The 19,073-nt window shown below is 33.1% G+C and overlaps 2 protein-coding genes across 2 annotated transcripts; one reads left to right on the top strand and one right to left on the bottom strand.

Moving 5' to 3' along the window:
* The first annotated feature begins 710 nt into the window (after positions 1 to 710).
* Positions 711 to 4,676, top strand: LOC103497597 (extensin). Its single transcript, XM_008459864.3, has 7 exons — positions 711 to 1,008; positions 1,153 to 1,230; positions 1,879 to 1,914; positions 2,024 to 2,599; positions 2,718 to 2,813; positions 3,849 to 4,040; positions 4,158 to 4,676. Exons 1-7 carry the CDS (start codon positions 916 to 918, stop codon positions 4,281 to 4,283), a joined length of 1,197 nt encoding a protein of 398 aa, XP_008458086.1. The 5' UTR covers positions 711 to 915; the 3' UTR covers positions 4,284 to 4,676.
* Positions 4,585 to 12,594, bottom strand: LOC103497666 (synaptotagmin-5-like). The gene is made up of 14 exons (XM_008459959.3): positions 12,078 to 12,594; positions 10,974 to 11,048; positions 10,771 to 10,878; positions 10,252 to 10,284; positions 10,059 to 10,148; positions 9,483 to 9,608; positions 8,905 to 9,048; positions 8,279 to 8,701; positions 7,804 to 7,938; positions 6,746 to 6,964; positions 6,366 to 6,638; positions 6,106 to 6,243; positions 5,697 to 6,017; positions 4,585 to 5,199 (listed from the first exon to the last, which is right to left on the bottom strand). The coding sequence occupies exons 1-14, from the start codon at positions 12,282 to 12,284 to the stop codon at positions 4,978 to 4,980; spliced, it is 2,514 nt and encodes an 837-aa protein (XP_008458181.1). The 5' UTR covers positions 12,285 to 12,594; the 3' UTR covers positions 4,585 to 4,977.
* Between the last annotated feature and the right edge of the window lie 6,479 nt (positions 12,595 to 19,073).

Below are 19,073 nucleotides of genomic sequence, written 5' to 3'. Positions count from 1 at the left end.
TTCTTTCAAAACTCAGATTCCATAAATACAAAAAATAATAATAATAATTGCACAAACATACTAATATAAATATAATTTTAAGTTGTCACATTAAGTATAGTTCAATATGCAAAAACATGTATCCTTAGCTAAAAGTTAGTTGGGCAGGGGTTTGTTCTAATTCGGGTTCTTGTCGATTGGAATTAGGAAGGTTGTTTCGAATAAGATTAATGTTTTATCTCTATATCTATCTTGAGGTTTATTCTTAAGTAAATAGTTTAGGGATTTAGAACTCGAGTTATGTTCATATAAGTTATAATAGAGTGATCCATAATTTGGCCAATATATCATTATCTTTATCCTTTTCGTTTTGGTCTAAAAAAAGTTTCTAACTCTCAAATTTGTCGAGGTTTAGAAGAAATGTCCAAAAATAACTTAGTGGTGTGACTCTTTTTCATCTTTACTTGAAACAAAAATTAAAAGGTACTCGTGCATTTTTCAAGTGAATATTAAAAATAATAAGACTAACATTAATCAACTTAATTCTTATTTAAAATCTCACGGACACAAATACATGTTACCCTATTCACATGAACTTCATCATAAATTACTAGTTTTTTAAATTAGAGTAACTTTTGAAATATAAAAAGAAAAAAGAAAGTGCTATTTCTCACAAATTTAAGTATAATTTCATGGCCAAAGTGTTAAATTTTCTTTTTGAAAGCTAATTATGATTTATGAGTAACATTTTGTGTTAATTTTTGGGCAAAGGCTTGCAATTTTGGAAACGTGTGCTTTGTTGAAAATCTTACCATTTCTAAACTGCTCCCATTGGCATTAGCAACATACGAACCAAATCTCGCGGCGTTGTTGTTGTTGGCGACAAATTGAGAGGGAACCAAATCCTCACACCCAATTGACGTAGGAACGTGAAACATGGCCGGAAAGCAAGTTTCCGGCGCCGGTCTGCCGGAGAGCATTGCAGGAATGTCGAAGAACCAACTATATGATATCATGTCTCAAATGAAGGTACTTCCTTTTTCTTTTTTCCTTCTCGCTGTCAGAATCAATGTTGGTCCGCCCCCTTTTTTCCGCTTTCTGAATTCGGTTTTCGTCTTCGAGCAATGTCTGGATGTCGGTGGAATGATTAGTGTTGTGTTTATTATTATGCAGACACTGATCGAACAGAATCAGCAGCAGGCGAAACAAATCCTCATCCAAAACCCCCTACTAACCAAAGCTCTTTTCCAGGTTTCAATTTTTAGGTTTTTCGTGTATTGAGAATTGTTCTCTTTCATCTACCATTCAAAGCTTGCATAGTGAATCTTGTCTTGGCAGAGTATAAATAGGGTTGTATGTGAAAACGGATTTTGAATCATTGCTGGTATCTCGAGGAAATTGAATGTGCTTTAGTCATGTATGATTATCGTGTGCACATTTGTACAATTTTTTACTAGGTTTAATTTTGATCTTTATGAACGTAAAGTGTTGGATCATTTTCTTGAGTGAGTGGATTTGTCTGTACCGGGTGAAATCAAGTTAGTTTCAAAGCACCTTTTTATCTTCCTCAATTGCATTCAAGAATGTGTAGTATTCATGAAGACGAGAAAAGTAGTCCGTAGCCTGAGTTTTCTTCTTGTTACTTCCTCGAAGACTTCATTGACTGTCAAATGTTTGTACGGCCGACTGCAAGGCCTAAGTTTGAACACTAGATTCTATTAGGCATTTGATTGTTCTGTTCAGAATAATTTGTAGCAACTAGGTGTTATCGCAAGTGTTATTCATAACAAGATTTTATGGTCTGGGATACAGAGTTATGTGGTTAATAGTAAGGAGCCTTTTTACTAGTTTATATGCACATTTAGAAAATATTATTGATTCTGCTGTTTTATCTACCAGGCACAAATAATGCTTGGGATGGTACGGCCGCCTCAGGTAGATGTCATTGTTATTCTGCTTTCCTTTTCTTCTTCTTTTTTTTTTTTTCCTTCTTTTTTCTTTTTCTGCATTTTCTAGTAGACATCTAAGTTATTCTTCTGTTTAGGTTCCAAGCATTCAGCCTTCAGCCTCCCAGCATTCTCAGCCATCAACACAGGCAACTCAACAATCAAATCTTCAGCCTACTCAAACATCCGCTCCTCAAATAAGTTTGCAAGAACAGACAAGTGCACCACCTTTGGCCCCCCCTAGAAAACAGTATCAGAACCAACCATCAATGCCTATCTCATCGACTACTCTTCCTACTGCAAACATTCAGCCTCGGCCAACACCTCTGATTCCCCTACAGACACCGCAGCATCCCAAGGGATTTGATGTCCCCCAAGCAAATCCCATTTCTGTCCCACAACCCTCTCAAATTCCAAGTGTATCTCCAATTCTTCCATCTGCTGCTCAGCCACCTTTACTTCATCAACCTCAGATTTCAACGGCCTCCATGCAGCTGCAGCAGCCATTACAAACAGCCGAAGTTCACCACCTGCCTCCACAGGCACCATTACCCCCACATTCCAGGCCACCTACGGGTCCAAATTTCCACCAGCACTACCCCCCTCAAATGGGCCACAATATGAATTACCAACCTCCTGGCATCCCACAGCATGTTTCACAACCCATGTTTCATGTAAGTTGGGGTTTTAGTTTTCATGCCACAGTTTTCCTTCTTCTTGGGATTTACAGTACACAAATCTTCAAGTGAAAATGATCTCTCAACCTCTATAGTCTATTTTTGAATGTTTTAGTCAGGTACCAAACTCCCTCCTGGCCTAGGAAATTCATTTCCCCAAGGACAGTCTGGACTACCTAGTCAGCCACCACCCCCTCAATCAATGTATCAGGTATTTCTCTTTCCCTTTTCTTTTTACTTGACTACAAAGTGTTTGTCCTGCACATACTAGATCGACTGAGTTCCTAGAAAGCTGATGAGTCCTGACTTGAGCATGGGCTAATGTCTTCTGTTTGAAGAAAAAACTAAATTTTGTTTGATTGGATTACTATGTTTGGCAATCTTTTTTTTTCAATTATTATTTGACAATAGTAGCAGTTTAGACACTATGAACTTGTACATCTTTATAATCTCATTTTGCAACAGTATTATTCTTAGGATGTGCTCATTGCTATTGACTTATAGTAAATATATGTGTCTGTGGAATATTTATCATTTTAAATATTTATGATATTATTCATTTAACGTAAGGCATATATTGAAAATGCCTGAATATCCTTATGGTAAGGCAGTATAATCTTAGATTATACTTTTCTTCTGCTGTATTGGTGTAAATATTTATTGTAATCACCTCTAGGTGCTTGGGGGTTCCCCATATTTTATTTTTTCAATGAAATGTTTCTTTAAAAAAAGTCCTAATGGTAAGGCATTATTAGCTGGTGTAGATATTGTAAATTGTAATCACACCATAGAAGCGGAATAGAATTGTTGGTTCTAGAGGATTCAAGTTGAATATCATAATGGTTCGTGTTTGATTTGCCTTGCATAGTCGCAGATATTCCTATTGGCCCTGCCTCTCTCTAAGGAGAAACGGGTTTGATATCCCTTTAATCTTGCATGGTTCTCTATTGAGTTTTTGTTTGTGTTCTTGGTGTTTTAGGTGTATGGAGGACTAAATTTTATCTTCTCAAATGTTTAATATGAGTGGCTTTTATTGTTTAATTATTTTCTGTTATTGATATTGTACATGCAAGCCAACTATATATAGTTCTTAGTTATCATAAAAAATAGGGTTTGTATATGCAAGCAGGTATTGAATGAACATGCCATCTACATTTAGACCAAATTATTAATGCCGTTAAAAATAATTTAACAAATAACCACAATATTAGCTGTTTCAATCTCGTTTGGTGCATTTCTCTCTCAGGCTGGAGGTTCTAAATTAGGTACAGAATTCATGAATCAAGTTGGAACTTCAAAGCCTGCGGACAGAGGGCCTTGGATGCCTGGCCCTCCAGAAAACCCTACACTTCCACAGCAACTATCCGGACCACCACCTATACCATCGGTTCCTGGTGGTCAGATGGGTCCTAACAATCAACCTCGTCCAGCACCGCCGGTACTTACCTAATGACCTTATTTTTTTTTTCTGTTTGGAATGACAAGTTCTCATCTTTTTTCCATCTTTTGTGATTGATTTTGTGTTCCCCTCTTTTTCTCCCGGTGCGTGGTTCAGTTGAGTCAGGAGATGGAAAAGATGTTACTTCAACAAGTCATGAGTCTCACACCCGAACAAATTAATCTCCTTCCTCCCGAGCAAAGGAATCAAGTGCTTCAACTACAGAAGATATTGCGCCAATGAATAATGTTTTAAGAGGCAGGATTCTCTTGGTTTTCTTCCCCCCAACCCATTGTCAACTCTTACATCATTGATCATGATCTAAATGGTTTTAGGCTACTAGGGGAAGCCATTTTACTGCCGTCTTTAAAACTCTTAAGTATTGCCATGCAGACTGATATGTTACAGTTTTGCTATCCAATGGGCTGTTTTTTTTTTTTTTTTTTTTTTTTTTTTGCATTCTTACATGTTTGTGTGAACGACTACTTTCATAAAGCCAGCTTTGCAGATGAAAGTAGAATTAGTCAAACTAAGATGTGGAAACTGTTATGTAAGAAGATTTTTCAATGCTTAGAACAATATTGTTAAATTGTCAAAATACAAAGAGCCACATCGTGGGGCACCATTTTCTTTTCATCGTGATCGTACTCAGATATCTGACGGTCCTCATCTACAAGTTCTTTGTTTTTTTTTTTTTTTTTTGGGGGGGGGGGGGGGGGCTGTTAGCTTAAAGTTTAATGCTATAACAAATGAGGCTAATTCTTCCCAACTGTTCAGAAGAAATAAGAATTCCTATATGAAAATGAACTTGACGGGTCCATATGTATTTATGGACTCATTCTAAATAACATGTACACTTGCATCAGAATCTCCAAATGAAGACAGAGTCGTGATTTGTACTGCAAACTGCCAAGGTCGAGAATTCTGATGGATCTGATTAATATCCAGATGATCTTCTGCTTAAGGAAGGGGATGAGTTGAGAAACTCCTGACCAAGTTCCTTGATCTTGTTTATTAGAAGCATTTGTTCAGTTTCAAGCTGTACCATGTACTCTTCTTGGAGATCCTCTAGACTTTCCAGCTCACTCATTGCTGTTGCAAGTCCTTCAAGATTGCTATCTTCAATGAATGTTTGTAACTTATTCATCATCTGTTTCATCTGCAAGATGAAGGGATTCCATGCTATCATGTCAAGAAGTTGGATTGTAAATTTGCTAAAATACTTTTAAAAAAAACACTATTCAGGCCCCATTATTTTTTATTTGGGTTTATTTCGGTTTTTTCAAAATGTTTATTTTGGTCATTGTACTTTCAACTTCGGTTTATTTTGATCCTTAAACTTGAGAATCATTTGATCCCTTAAAAATGAAAATAGATGACCAAAATGGTTACTTTTTAAAAATATAAAAGTTGAAACAAACATTTTGAAAGTAGGCAAGTCGGAATGAACCAAAATTAAAAATATGAAGTCCAAAATATATGTGTTAAAAGTATAGCAACTAAAATAAAGCAAAACCTAAATTACAGCAACCATAGTATTAGAAAAGGGGTTTTTCAGTACACAAAATATGTTTAAAGTAAAAGGATTAAAATGAACCAAAACCTAAATTAGAGGAACCAAAATAGAATTAAAAGAGGTTTTTTAAGTACACTGACCTGACTGGAAATGTGATGTGCTTTGTTCATGTGAATGTCGGAATCCAAACTGGTTTTTGAATCCAAACTAGATCTTTTATCTAATTCTGGAATCCTCTTGGTGATTTGGATATGTATCTCTCCCCTTTTGACCCCCTGAAGTGGTATCCATTTATCAAACATTTGGTTTGGAGGCAGCCCTTGATATTCCACAACACAATCTCCTATGCTTGATGTGGGAAGTAGAGCATTGTGATCTTTCACATGTAATAGCAGAGGGCTTCCATTGTCAGGAAACTCCAAAACTTGATTCCATTGGGGACTTAGAGTTTTGTACATGACCTGCAAGAAAATTGACCATTTCTTTCTCAACAAGCTGACCTAAAAAAGAAACTAATTTTGACTTGATGATGTGGAACTTGAATGATACCTTGGTTCTTTTCTTCAACTTTCCATATTGGACCCTCACGTAAGGATCACTTGTCCCTCTAAGATCAGCAGCAACAAGATCTCTTGCTTCAATTAGAACAAGTTCAATCCAGCCATTTGTTGGAGCCAAGCTTGAGCCCTGTGGAAATGGAGGAATGTTGAATCAAATCATGTCAACAAGCAAAAGATAGATCTATTTCTAAGTTTATCGATAAGATATGGTCTTTTTCTTATCTGTTTTACAGAAGATTGACTGGCTACCTTCGATCCTTCATTGTCATCCACTCTGATGGCTTCAATTTGAAGCCTTAATTCTCCAGAATTGACCTTTTCAAGCGGAATCCATACATCTCTAACTGACCCTTCTACTAATCCTTCAAGATTTACCCTTGCACTGCCAGTGTTATCGTTGCCGAAAATGTCTTCGGTAAGGCATTTTAACTTGAGATATTCACCACCAGCAATCTCATCAAATTCGAACTTCTGATTCCATGTTGGATTGAAGGAGTGAGCAGTTCTTGTGCGCTGGAGAGCCTGAAATTATACAAGACAGATCGTTAAAAGGTAGCATAATTGATACTACCAATATTGAGCATTGCTATCGAAGAAATATTTGAGAAATCTTAAGGCAATAAAGCTACCTTTCCATACTGCAATTTGACATATGGATCACACTTTCCATTTTTGTCTTTCGTGGGTAAGTCTTTTCCTTCCACGACAGTGATGTTAATTTTCCTTCCAGTGCTAGAAAGAAAACTTGACGCCCCATAGAGAGATTGTTGTGGACTAACATGATACCTGTTAGAACTATGTGAACCATCCGAGAACATCCATTCCTTTAAAACAAGCCTCACCCGCAGCTGCAAACAGAGGTTTGGAAGCTATGAAGCACGGATATGGGATACAAGACAAGTACGCAACATGACACAAACACAATTAAAATGTAATTTTTTTAAGATCTAGAGCAAAGCATGATACATCAAGGACATGTTTACTAAATATACATTTTTAAAAGTATATATCATTTTTGAATTACAAGAAAATTCGAAGTAAATGAATTGATGCATTTATAAGCTTAAAAAATCAGTTTGACATATTTCACACTTAAAATTTATTAATACTGTCATATATGTCTTTCCAATGTAATTAACAACTATTCTATGAACATCTGAACATATTTGTTGCACTAACAAGTGTTCAATACGAGTCCAACAAGTATCGAACATGGACACAGACACGCTAGTTAAACTAAAGTGTTCCATGCTTCTTAGTGGGGAAGAAAAAAATCATTAAATCATAACATATAAAGGGGTATAAAACATATAGGATATGGAGTAACCCGGGTGTCTTTCGTTCCATCTCTGTTAGAGTGAGTTTAGGATGGCTTTTGATGACTTTTGAATGTATGATGTTTAAGTGAACACTTCTTTCATAAACTTTCTTTGAAAATATCACTAATTAATACTTCCTCTAGAATGTTTTTACAATTAGTTAAAGAAATTTCCATCGTTCCAAGATTCATCCCAACTTCTCCAAGACTTGCAAGACACATGATCAATGTAGGCACTAAAGCTCAACCATTCAAATTGTGGGTTTCATTCTCCCCCATCAACATTATATATACTTTTGTTCTTCATTTTTCTACACACAAGCGTGTGCGTATGTAGATATATATAGGACAGAGTTGCTAGGGTTTTACCTCTCCACAATGGGCCCCTTCAAATGGAATATCCATTTCAACTTCCTTTCCACAAAAGTCAGCATGCTTGGCTATCACACTGGAATCCGGTCCTATTGCCCAAAATGTTGTGGAATCATCTGCAGCATATTTCATCTGGTCATAGAGAACAAAGTTTGAATTATACTAGAGCTTGGTTGAAAACTCCCAGTATTCATTTTGCATTCTTAGCAAGTATTTCTCTTTAAATGAAGATATGCCACATTTTGAAGACCCCCTTGTAAAAAGAAGTCTAATAATTCATCTCTTATAAGAGTTTTAATAATCTTCATACAAGATAGATATAATATTAATCATGGTATTGGAAAACGTGACAGTAAACGTATTTATTTCCTTTTTTCATCTTCCATAAAAAATGTTTTTGCCAGCTTAATCTTCAGAAATTCACACATCAACTTGAAACGAGTTTATATGCTTATGATCAATAACTTTATACCTTAACCTCACAACTTGCAAGATAATCATGCTTCACATGACTTGGATTATACTCATAAAGATGAAACCGTAGAGTTCCCGTATCTTCATGTAAAATCATATTGAATGTCGAATTCCACTGAGGGTCTGACCCTGATCTTGCATCTGTTTTTCTACTAAGCTTTTCAAGTTCGACCTCAACAAATGTCTGCATATCCTTATCAGTAAGATGCTCTCCAAATGAACCATTATTGGCAGAGTAGCTTTGTTGTCTTCTGGTTGGGCTTCCTTTTAAACTACTTCTATAGAGTTTTCTGGCAGAAATGACAGTCACATATACAATACCACCAACAGCTTTTTTCCTCAGATCAACAGCTGGCAAAGAGAAACAACGCCTGCGAGGTTCGACCATTGTTCTAACCAAGGTATCTGTAAAAATTTTAACCTGCATTAAAGAGGACAGGTTGTTAAAGCGACTCAAACGGACTTTGCAACCATTGTGTTGATTGCATTTTTTCTATGTACTTATTTGAAAGAATTTTGCGATTAATAGAAAAAATGATAAAAACAATTTTGCAGATATATTAAGGCAATATCTGGCATATGATATTTACTTACGGACTACCAGTTATAGATGTAGAAATATACCAGCCAGGACGATACGCCAGGGAGCTCGGTTGCAGGTAATGATTGGCTTCCTCCACTCCCAAAAGCAACTCCTATTCTTACATCAGGAGTCGTGACAAATGAAAATAAAACTGCCCTCCCATCCAAAATAGGCATCAAGACAAGCTGTAAAGGTAATCCAAACAACAGATGAAATTTTACGAAGCTGCTAACTTTTCAGTGAAAGTGTGGATTTTATATGGTTGAGCGACAACCGAAACTCCAAAGACACCCTAAAAACATAGGAAAAACTCTTGAACTATGAGCCAAGGTGAATGCAGTTGTCAGTATCGTACCAAAACAACTTTGGCAGTAGCACAGGTAGAACTGGTTAAAGTAACTATCATTTGTAACAGATAGGAAACTGCTATTTGATTCAAATCAAAAGGAAGAGACTCTGGTATTCCTGAGATTTTAATTAGTGAATGACTTTGAAACCAAATGAATGTGATCACTCTCTCTTTAGTGAATCAATGATATTTCATGAATTAACCTTGCTACATATGCTGAAAAATTACAAGAAGGACAACTGAGGAAAGAGGGGAAGAAATTAAACTTACATCGCCCTTTATATGGAGGCTGTTTATGACAATCCGTGCAGTTCCCATAAATGGCTTGCCCAATTTTGCTTGCAACAAAATGCTCATTTCATTTGTGTCCCAATCGAAACTCAAATGCATGATTCTCTGTCAAAACTCAATGAGAAAACTTCGTTCAGATTTCTAGTCTTAATTTGGGGATTGAAGTTGCAAAGTATACAGATTTCTAGTCTTAATTTGGGGATTGAAGTTGCGAAGTATATAACGTGATTGTTATTATCAACATATCTAGTAGCAATGGGATAATCAACAGTCAACAAGACTCTTTTTTAAACAGTGCAGCAGACCCGAAAGATCATTAGCATCACATTTGTAGCTAATTGGGATAGTGCACCCCATTTATACCCATGAACTACTACAGGAGCTAGCCACAACGGCTTCTCCACTGTTTTTCCATAAACCTTAACAATAGCAAGACAACTACTGAAAAACAAGAACCTAAGAGGGAGGTAAAAATGGAAGCTCCTTGAAAGAATTTCCAGAAGAGTACATGTTATCTACAGAGAAGGAGACGAAGGAGAAAAAGAAGAGACCGACCTCATCACCACAAGTTGACCATCGAGTCCCACTAAGACCTAAGCTAGGAGGGCATGAGCCTAGAGAAAAATCCAGCAGTTCAATTTTTTCCTACAAAAAAGTTAAGCATTTGGTTATGTATGAGTTATGAGCATGTCTATGTTTTTGCATACAAGATTTACAAGATGGAATGGCCAAAAGTTAGTATACTCACAATAAGCCTGGACTTTCGGTCCTTCAACCGTTTCTGCACAGAGAAATTTTTAACTAAGTTAAATGATGCCAAATTTGTTAATATAACCAATAGCGATAAAGTATATTCTCTGAATAAATTATACAGTTTTAGTAATAGAATAGGAAAAAAAAATGAAGGGTGAAGCGAAGAAGGAATAACAATACAATTGCCCGTAGTTTGTCTTAGATTCAAGTTTTCACATTAATTTACTCCCGAAATATTTAGAATTGAAAATCTATTTATTTATATAATAAAAAAATTAGAACATATATTTCCCCTTAATAAGGATCAATTCAATTCTGATGAGGCCACATAAGGGTAACTAAAGAAAGGTCAGAAAATTCAATATCCATTGTTCACCAAACAGATAATAATAAATCCAGTCATGATAGAAGCGCAACCGAAAGAAGAACTACTGCTAAGTTGGAACCTACAAACAACTGAACAATGTAAATCATGTTATCCTCATGAGGAAGTGAGAAAGAGTATGCTACTCACATTTACTGTGGAAGTAAACTTTGTGGAAAGTTTTGGATTAAAATAATTTGGCCATACTTCCATCAACAGCTTATTCAACCATGCACAGGGTTCTAAAGGTGTTTCAGGCTGTATAAATTATCAATGAAAGAAAAAGAGAACTATTAGCCCAGCACATTCAACATTTCAAATAATGTTCAAGTCAAGAAAAAGAATAGACATGCCGAAGTGTTTGTTATGATTCGCCTCCATTTTGTGTTCAACTCATCAACAATTAATTGGCGTTGATAACTCCCATACTGCAGGAGAAAGATGATATTGTGGTCAGTACTGCATGCAATCCCTGCTAAATCTAATCAGTTAACTTGCAGCACATAAGAATCACGAAAACAATAAATTTCAAATCAAGGTTTTAAGACATTTTTTCAACTGAAACATTATAATGAGAATTATAGACATTGAAAACTGCCAAAGCTGTAGCGAGTAGATGTAAGAGTAACACAGAAAACTTCAAGAAGGTCAAGACAACAAAGTGACACAGAACCACCACTCATAAAATTGTATTTTTCTGCAAACATGTGTCAATCTTTAGGTTGCCCAAATACAATGATGTAATAATAACACAAATTTCCAGCCAACATCTCTCCTTATTACAATGTTTAAGCCAAGTGGTCAGGGATGTTGACCAAGGGCCTATGCTGACAGAAGTTACCAAAATTACAATATTCACTTGATAGTTTTCAATAATCAACGAATCTACTCAATACCATGTTTCTAATCTTTATTGAATGTACTACAAATAAATAAAAACCACTGACATGTTACATTGGATAAAGAATTTGAATGTTCAGTAACTTATTTAATCAGATTGCTGCTAATCCTAGAATTAACGTCTTCTAGTACATTGTACATCTGATTATCAATTGCCACACATTTTGGTCAGTGGTGGCTGCAAAAGCCCGTCGGTGGGGGTTATCATCCAGTTTCTATATCATCAAAGATGGATCTAAATGATCAACAGTTCTTGAGTTGGACCTCAAGGTCTCAATGAAGCATACACACTATATAACAATAAACTCCATAATCCAAATCCACAAACGTTATAAGAAAATGGTTGAAGAACAAAGCATTGACTCTGACAAATATCAAACACCATATGCGCAGAGACAGAAAATGCAAGATTCCAGTCAAACACATTCCAATTGAGGTAAGAATGGCGTTCAAAAAGAATAGAAACAGATCAGAAACAAACCAAGGAAACAAAGAACAAGAAGAAAAAGAAAAACGAGGATAAAAAAAATGGAGGGAAAATGGAACAGGAAACAAACCTGTAAAGTGGCCCACACAGCAACAGCCAAAGGAACCCAATTGGAGAGAGAGAAAACCCATCTCTCAATAGACCAAGCAATCAAAACCAAAGGTATTAGAAATCGAAGAAGAGGCTTCTCCGCCATTAAATGGTGGAAAAACTCCATAACCCCTTCGCCGTTGAAGAAACCCCTCTTTCGGCCTCTTGGGCCGCCGTCTCTAGCCATTTCAAACGAAACCCACAAACAATCAAACCAAGTCTTGAGCTATGTGACTCTGCCTCTTAAGTCCGTCGTTGCAGAGGAATAAGAAAAAGTGGAGAGATCATTTGTGAGTTTGAAAAGTCAAAATTTGAGAATTTGAGGAAAACAAAAATTGAAATTGGTAAAAAAAAAAAAAAGTTAAAATCAAGTGGATGTCACAATAAAGTCATAGTAAATTCAAAATGTCAACTGAAAGAAGATGAATCGGTGGAGGAAGCTAAAAGGGAAATTTGGAATTGGGAAAACGAAGAAGACGAAGAAGAAAAGACACGTCAATTTGCTTCATAACTATAATAGTGATAACGACAGATTTCTGTCTCTATATCTCTACAATAGTTTGAACATTGTACACACATACACACACACACACACATATATATATATATTTAAATTCTTGGAGCTCTCAATCGTCACTTCTTTTGCCCTTAATCTTTAATCTCATTACTGTTCATGAAAAATTCAAACTTTGAGATCAGCTCGCAGAATCAGCTACATAGAATGTTCTACATTTTGAATCTATTATCCGTTAAAAGCTTATTACTAAATATACAATAACAATAATTATTCTTATTTTTTATCCAAAAAAAGTTCTAATTAATAATTTATTTAATTGATTGGACATATAATTGTTTCAATTGAACATCTAAATTATGAAATCAGTTTAGATTATTGAAATAAAAACATTTAATGAGTGACAAATCAAGGTGGAAGAAAAGAAAGAAGGCAAGTGGTTTGTTTCTTTCTTACTAAAAACATGATTGACCCGTAATCAATACAATGTCCTTTTGGGGAAAACGGTGATAAATTGGATATTTTAATTTTTTAAAAAAGAGATTTTAAAATTAAAGAAGTTATTTATTTATTTAGAAAAATATAAATTATTTGTTTTGCTTTGAGATTATTATGTAGAAAAATTAAAGAAAAGAAAAAAGGGAAAAAAAGAAACGGTTGGTGGGTTGACCCATTAGTTTGTCAATATCGTTGGGCCCACGCGTTTTCCCGCGCGTACGGTGACCGAGTTGGTGACTCACCTCGAATTTGCCGATTTCGAAACCACGACCCGGACAGATCGCCCCAACTTCAACTCTAAAAATGGCATTGGATTATTTTTCTAATTTTTAACTTTCAGATCCATATTTCCTTTTTTTCTTTTAATGTTTACATTTTCATTATATCGTACCAAAAAGATAGTTTAATACAAAATCTAATAAACGTAAAGAAAATGAGAAGAACTCTTAAGTCACTTAGAACAACGAAAGAAAAACCTCATATCGAATAACCTAACGAACCACATAAAGAGGACGTCGTACAGTTTTATAGATGTACATACCATTTTCGTTAAAACAACTCTTCAAAGCTTATGCTTAAGCCGATTAGTTTGCACTTACAAATTCACTTTAGCATCATATTTCAATATGTTATCTTATGGGAGCGTGAACGCTCTCCTCACAAAAACATATCTAATCTACTGAATACTTTTGCTAAATTACAAGAACACTCAAAATAACAAATGATCTCTACCCATGTACATAAACATATTCGTTAAAGATCTCAAAACACCACTAATAGAATAATCATGTGGATGTAATCAAGTCTAGAATATGGTATCCAAACCACAGAAGACTAACCTGAGCCAAAGCAAGATGCTTAGATTGTAAGGATTACTAGACATCCACTAACCATTGTTTATTATGGCAAAATTGAAATAATATCTAACATATCCTAAATTGGTATGTGAGGGAGACGATCTTCTTACCTTTTATATATATCAGCAAAAGGACCTTCTTGATTGCATAAATTCTCCAACCAATGTAATAAAAAAAAAAAAAAAAATAAAGATGAATCAAATATAATCTTTTGTAGTTTATCATAAACCCCATCCATGGCAGATGGTCCCAAGCCTTGGAGAAACCATATATTGATTTTGGTCTGCCAATTCCATTTTTTCACAACATAATTCTTCAAATTTCCAAACACATTGAAGCTTGTAATGCATCATCATGCACCCTTTCTCAAAGCACAACAAAATTACACTCTTTTTTATTCCATTTTCAAACTCACTTGTTGAATTACCATATAAATACATACAATTATATTATAAATAATAATAATAAAAAAAGCAACATTATTAAATAATACATTATTATATTTTCAAATTGTATTATCTTTGACAGAAGTGAAACCCCATTGATTAATTTAAAAAAAAAAAAAAAATTGGTTCAATCAATTATTTATCGACCGTACAAATGAGTTGAGAATTGTGATCCAATTCTATTTGTATTTCACTTAGTTGGTGAGTTGTAAATTATTGTTAAAAAAAGTTATTTGTTATAAAATTTAAAATCTTGTTTATATTTTCTAAATAGTTTGTCAATAATAATAATAATAATAAAAAAGACCCATTTTTTGTCCGATTTTGGTAAGTCTTTTATTTTTAATCATTGGATTAAAAGAAAAATAATTACCAATGAAGGTATTAATTTTATTAAAAATGCAACCACATTACAAGGTCTCATTTGCATGGAAGTAGACATAGGACTAAAATATTGTGGACATAGAATAGGTCAACATTGAATGTAACATTATTTATTTTTAGCACATGTATTAAAAAAAACATAACAGTAATATATTAAAACAAGGTTGTTCATCAAGTCAATATTCAATGCTTGAGGATTTGTGTCATCTATTAAAGTATACAATGAGAAAATTACATTCTCTAATCCTTATAAAACCTAATTGTCATCCTCCCAAACACAACACATAAGAGAAAGGGCTAAAATATATATATTTTTTTTATCACTTTCAATTAAAAGATAACGAAAGTGAAAGTCATTTATCTTCATATAATATATAAATAAATTGATTTTAAAAATCGTTTTTAAATCCCATTTTCAAGATTCAATAAAAAGGCTTAAAGGCCCGTTGGGCTTATAAATCGGCCTGTGCCATACATCAAAGGCTGCGGCCCAACTTGAGCTTCAAATTTAGCCCGTTTGACCCATTAACCCAATGCTCGCCCCTACTCCATTTTCCAAACTAAATACAATTATGTATTACTTATATGATTGATTTTAAAGTGAACGAACAAAAAAAAAATTGTGTCTATTTATATATTTCGAGACGACACGAAGTGGTTGACGTCTTTCAAATGGGTTATTTTTAAAATATATATTTAGAAAAGGACCCATATATTGTTAAAATAAAATGGAGTCGTATAAAAATGAATTATATTATTATTGGTTATTTTTATGTGAGAAAAGAGATGATGAGAAAAAATGTGTCCACTCAATGTGATGTTTAGTTGATATCACACAATAGTTGAAGACATGGATGACAACCCATCGTTCCAATGATAATATCTTATTTGAATCTTTCATTTATGGTTTTATGGATAATACACATTATTAATCATTGTTCTTATTTCAAGAGAGTGCTTCGTTAAGAAATTATAGTCAAGTGGTATCTTTTTAGTTTGAGTGGTTGACAATAAGAAGAATTATGTCATGACCATTTTATTTTCTTAATTTTAATGCTAATTTTAATCTACAATTAATTAATGCTCTCAAATCGGGTAATTTTGGATTAAGAAAAAGATTAAGGAAGTCAAAATTTGAAAACAAATTAAACAAAATTGTCTCTTCTCAAACACACACACAACACAAATAGGAAATAGACTCCAGAGAGTGGGTGAGATAATTGGGCCATATGGTCCAACATGCTCGAAGTTGAGACCGAAGCCAATCAAATCATCCATGTTGATGATCGTTTGACTTAAAAGACCCACCTTGACTAACAATTTTTACTAAGTGAATTGAATAATGTATAGAACGTGATAAATTCATGTTAGATAAGTTCATCTTCTTCCCTTAAACCTTATTTTCTAATCCTTAGTTAAATACTATATAACTTAAACATCAAACTACAAATTTATCAATTAAGAACACCTTATCAAGTTACATTATTTTTTCAAACAATTTTCATACCAATAAAAAAGAAAAACTCAAAAGCAAACTCTGATCATATATATATATATATATACACATTGGGAAGCAAAATAATAAAGTAAAACTGAATTGGATCATGACAACCCACCAACCAAAATCAAGATGGAAAGAAAAAATTGATGTGTAATGTCTTATTGTAGTGTGGGATCCTTGAACTTCACACACACACACATATATAAATATATCAATATTTCTATAACAACTTTATCTATTTGTTCATGCATACTCCACAAACACCAAAGCTAAAATTAAAAATCAGTCAAAAAGATGTGTATATATATATATATATATATATATATTGAGACAGCAGTAGAAGAAAGATCTAGTGGGGAAACACATTCTTCATTAACCCTTTTTTCTTGCATTGTTAGAGACCATTATTATTATCATTCCCTTATTTAACTTTTAGTGCTTTTTTTGTTCTGACTGATCACATCCAAAACTTTTCCTAATATCTCTTTTCAAATCAATATGAACCTATTAAATTCATGCATTAAACATTTTTTTCTAATATTATTCGATAATTGTAACAAAACGAAGTTCAACTAGAGAGTTCTATGATATATTTAATATAGTTTGAAGTAGTCAACATGAGTATAGGTCATAATTAAATGTACTATCAAACAAAGTAGTTAAAGATTGGAATGAGTTATATTAAATATCCACTATAATCTTAATTTTTATTGAGAATTAAAATATCAATGTTGATGTCACGTTTTTTTTTATTTCTACAAGATATAATATCGAAGAATAATACCCGTATAAATAGAAAAATATAAACAATTGTTTCATACATTAATTAAGTTCTGTTGATATATCTTGCATACCATTCGAATTTATATGCCTAATATGTTAGGACTTATAGTGATACTTAATTATAGGTTAAATTATTAAGTTAGGGTTGTGTATAAATGGTTCCTAAATATATAATTTCCACTCTTGTATTTTTAATATAGTCGATAATTATATTTATATTTTTTAATTTTGGGTCAAATAAGTCCATATATTTTAAAATCCACAAATTTACTAGACAAAAAATTTACTCAAATTTTTATTTTAATCTAATAAATCAATCTTTTTTTTTTTATATATAAATATTTTAGGGACTAAATAGATAAAAAATTTAAAGTTGATAATTTAACATTTTTAGAGGTGAAAAGTCCCTCCAACCTATTTATTAATTTCAAGTACATTCTATTTTTTTTTTTATTTTTATAATTCTTCAATTTTTTTTCATTTTTGAATAGTATATATTCTTCAAGATGTTGAAGGTGGAAAAGTAAGCACATAAAATAAATATAAATGAATGTCCAAATTTTTCCTCAAGGTTAATTGATGGTATTACATTTACATCTTTTCAATCAAAAGGAAGAAAAAAGAAAAAAGAAACATAGAGACCAATGAGATAGATATGATGAAAATCCAAACATAATGGTTTTGGTATTATATATATATATATATATATATATATATATATATATATATATATATATATTTCTTAAATTTTTGGTTTCACCACATGGAGTTTCTCTCTTCAATTATTTTTGATACAATGGATCCATCCATCCCTTTACAGAAACAATTAAATTAAATTAAAATCATAGAGAAAGAAATAATAAAAATGTAAAATCATTAAAATTGATGGAATTTAATTGGAGGGCTTGAATAATGAAAAAAGATTTTGTATTTGGTGGTGTCGACATGTGGGATCTCAAAGGGGGGGGGGGGGGGGGGGGGGGGGCTTTAGCTTTTTGTCCAAACAGGATTTCCACAACCGACTTGTCGTTCGCAATAAAACTTTGGTTCCCCTTTGTTTTTGGCTTTTTAAGTCCCTAATTTTTCTAATGTCTTATTCTATCTTTTTCTCACTCCCCAAAAGGAATTTTGTCACTTTCATATTTTCCCCCACACTTTTGGTTCTTTTTGCTAGTTCGTTCTTTAATCCTTTGTATTTTTTCCCTTTATATTATTTCAACGGTCTCATCTTTCTTAACTTTTTTACTAAATGTTTGATGAGATAATCGAACCTCTAATTTTTAAAGTTGAAAGTTCTTGTTTTATACCAATTGTACTATAAAAAGATCGAAGGTTTTTTCCCCTAATTCCCAACAACTAAAAGTTGGATTAATTTGTTGTGGTTTGAAATATTGTTAAATGGTTAATAAGTGAAATTTAATGTTTAATTGACGAGGAAATGTTTTATAGGAGTTTGAACTGGAGATATCTTGTTTTAGTATCGTATTAGATCACTAGTAAACTCAAAAGATATCCTGGATGGATTATGACAGTTTAATGTTATAGCATTGTTACATAGTTAATATCTAATTTTATTTTTTTAAAAAAGGTTGTATCTATTTGGTTTTGAAAAATTATCGAAAAATCTTATACTAACCTAGAAATTAGTGTTATTTCTACTCGAAAATTTCAAAGTTAGATGTTATTTCAAGGAGGTAAAAATTTCTTTTTTTCTTTTTTTCATTTTGTTGAAATTTGAATTACATAAAAGTTATTAACAAATTATGGAGTTTCCAAAATCAAAAGGGGAGATAAAGTTAACAATGTTGGATCAAAAATAGTTTTCACATAAAAAAAAAATAGCATCTTCCAAAAATAGATGAATATCAACAACCATGTTGTTACATGAACACTCAAAAGATCTTATTGAGGTCCAATCAAGTTAGATTATGTTTAATATATACTTTTTTGAAGATATGAGAATTGAAATTTTAAAGCTCTCTCAAAGCTAATA

Source organism: Cucumis melo, chromosome 12 (assembly GCF_025177605.1).
Source record: "Cucumis melo cultivar AY chromosome 12, USDA_Cmelo_AY_1.0, whole genome shotgun sequence".
Classification (NCBI taxonomy): Eukaryota; Viridiplantae; Streptophyta; class Magnoliopsida; order Cucurbitales; family Cucurbitaceae; genus Cucumis; species Cucumis melo.
The sequence above is the reverse complement of the archived record's forward strand: the minus strand, read 5'-3'. Positions and strand labels throughout refer to the sequence as shown.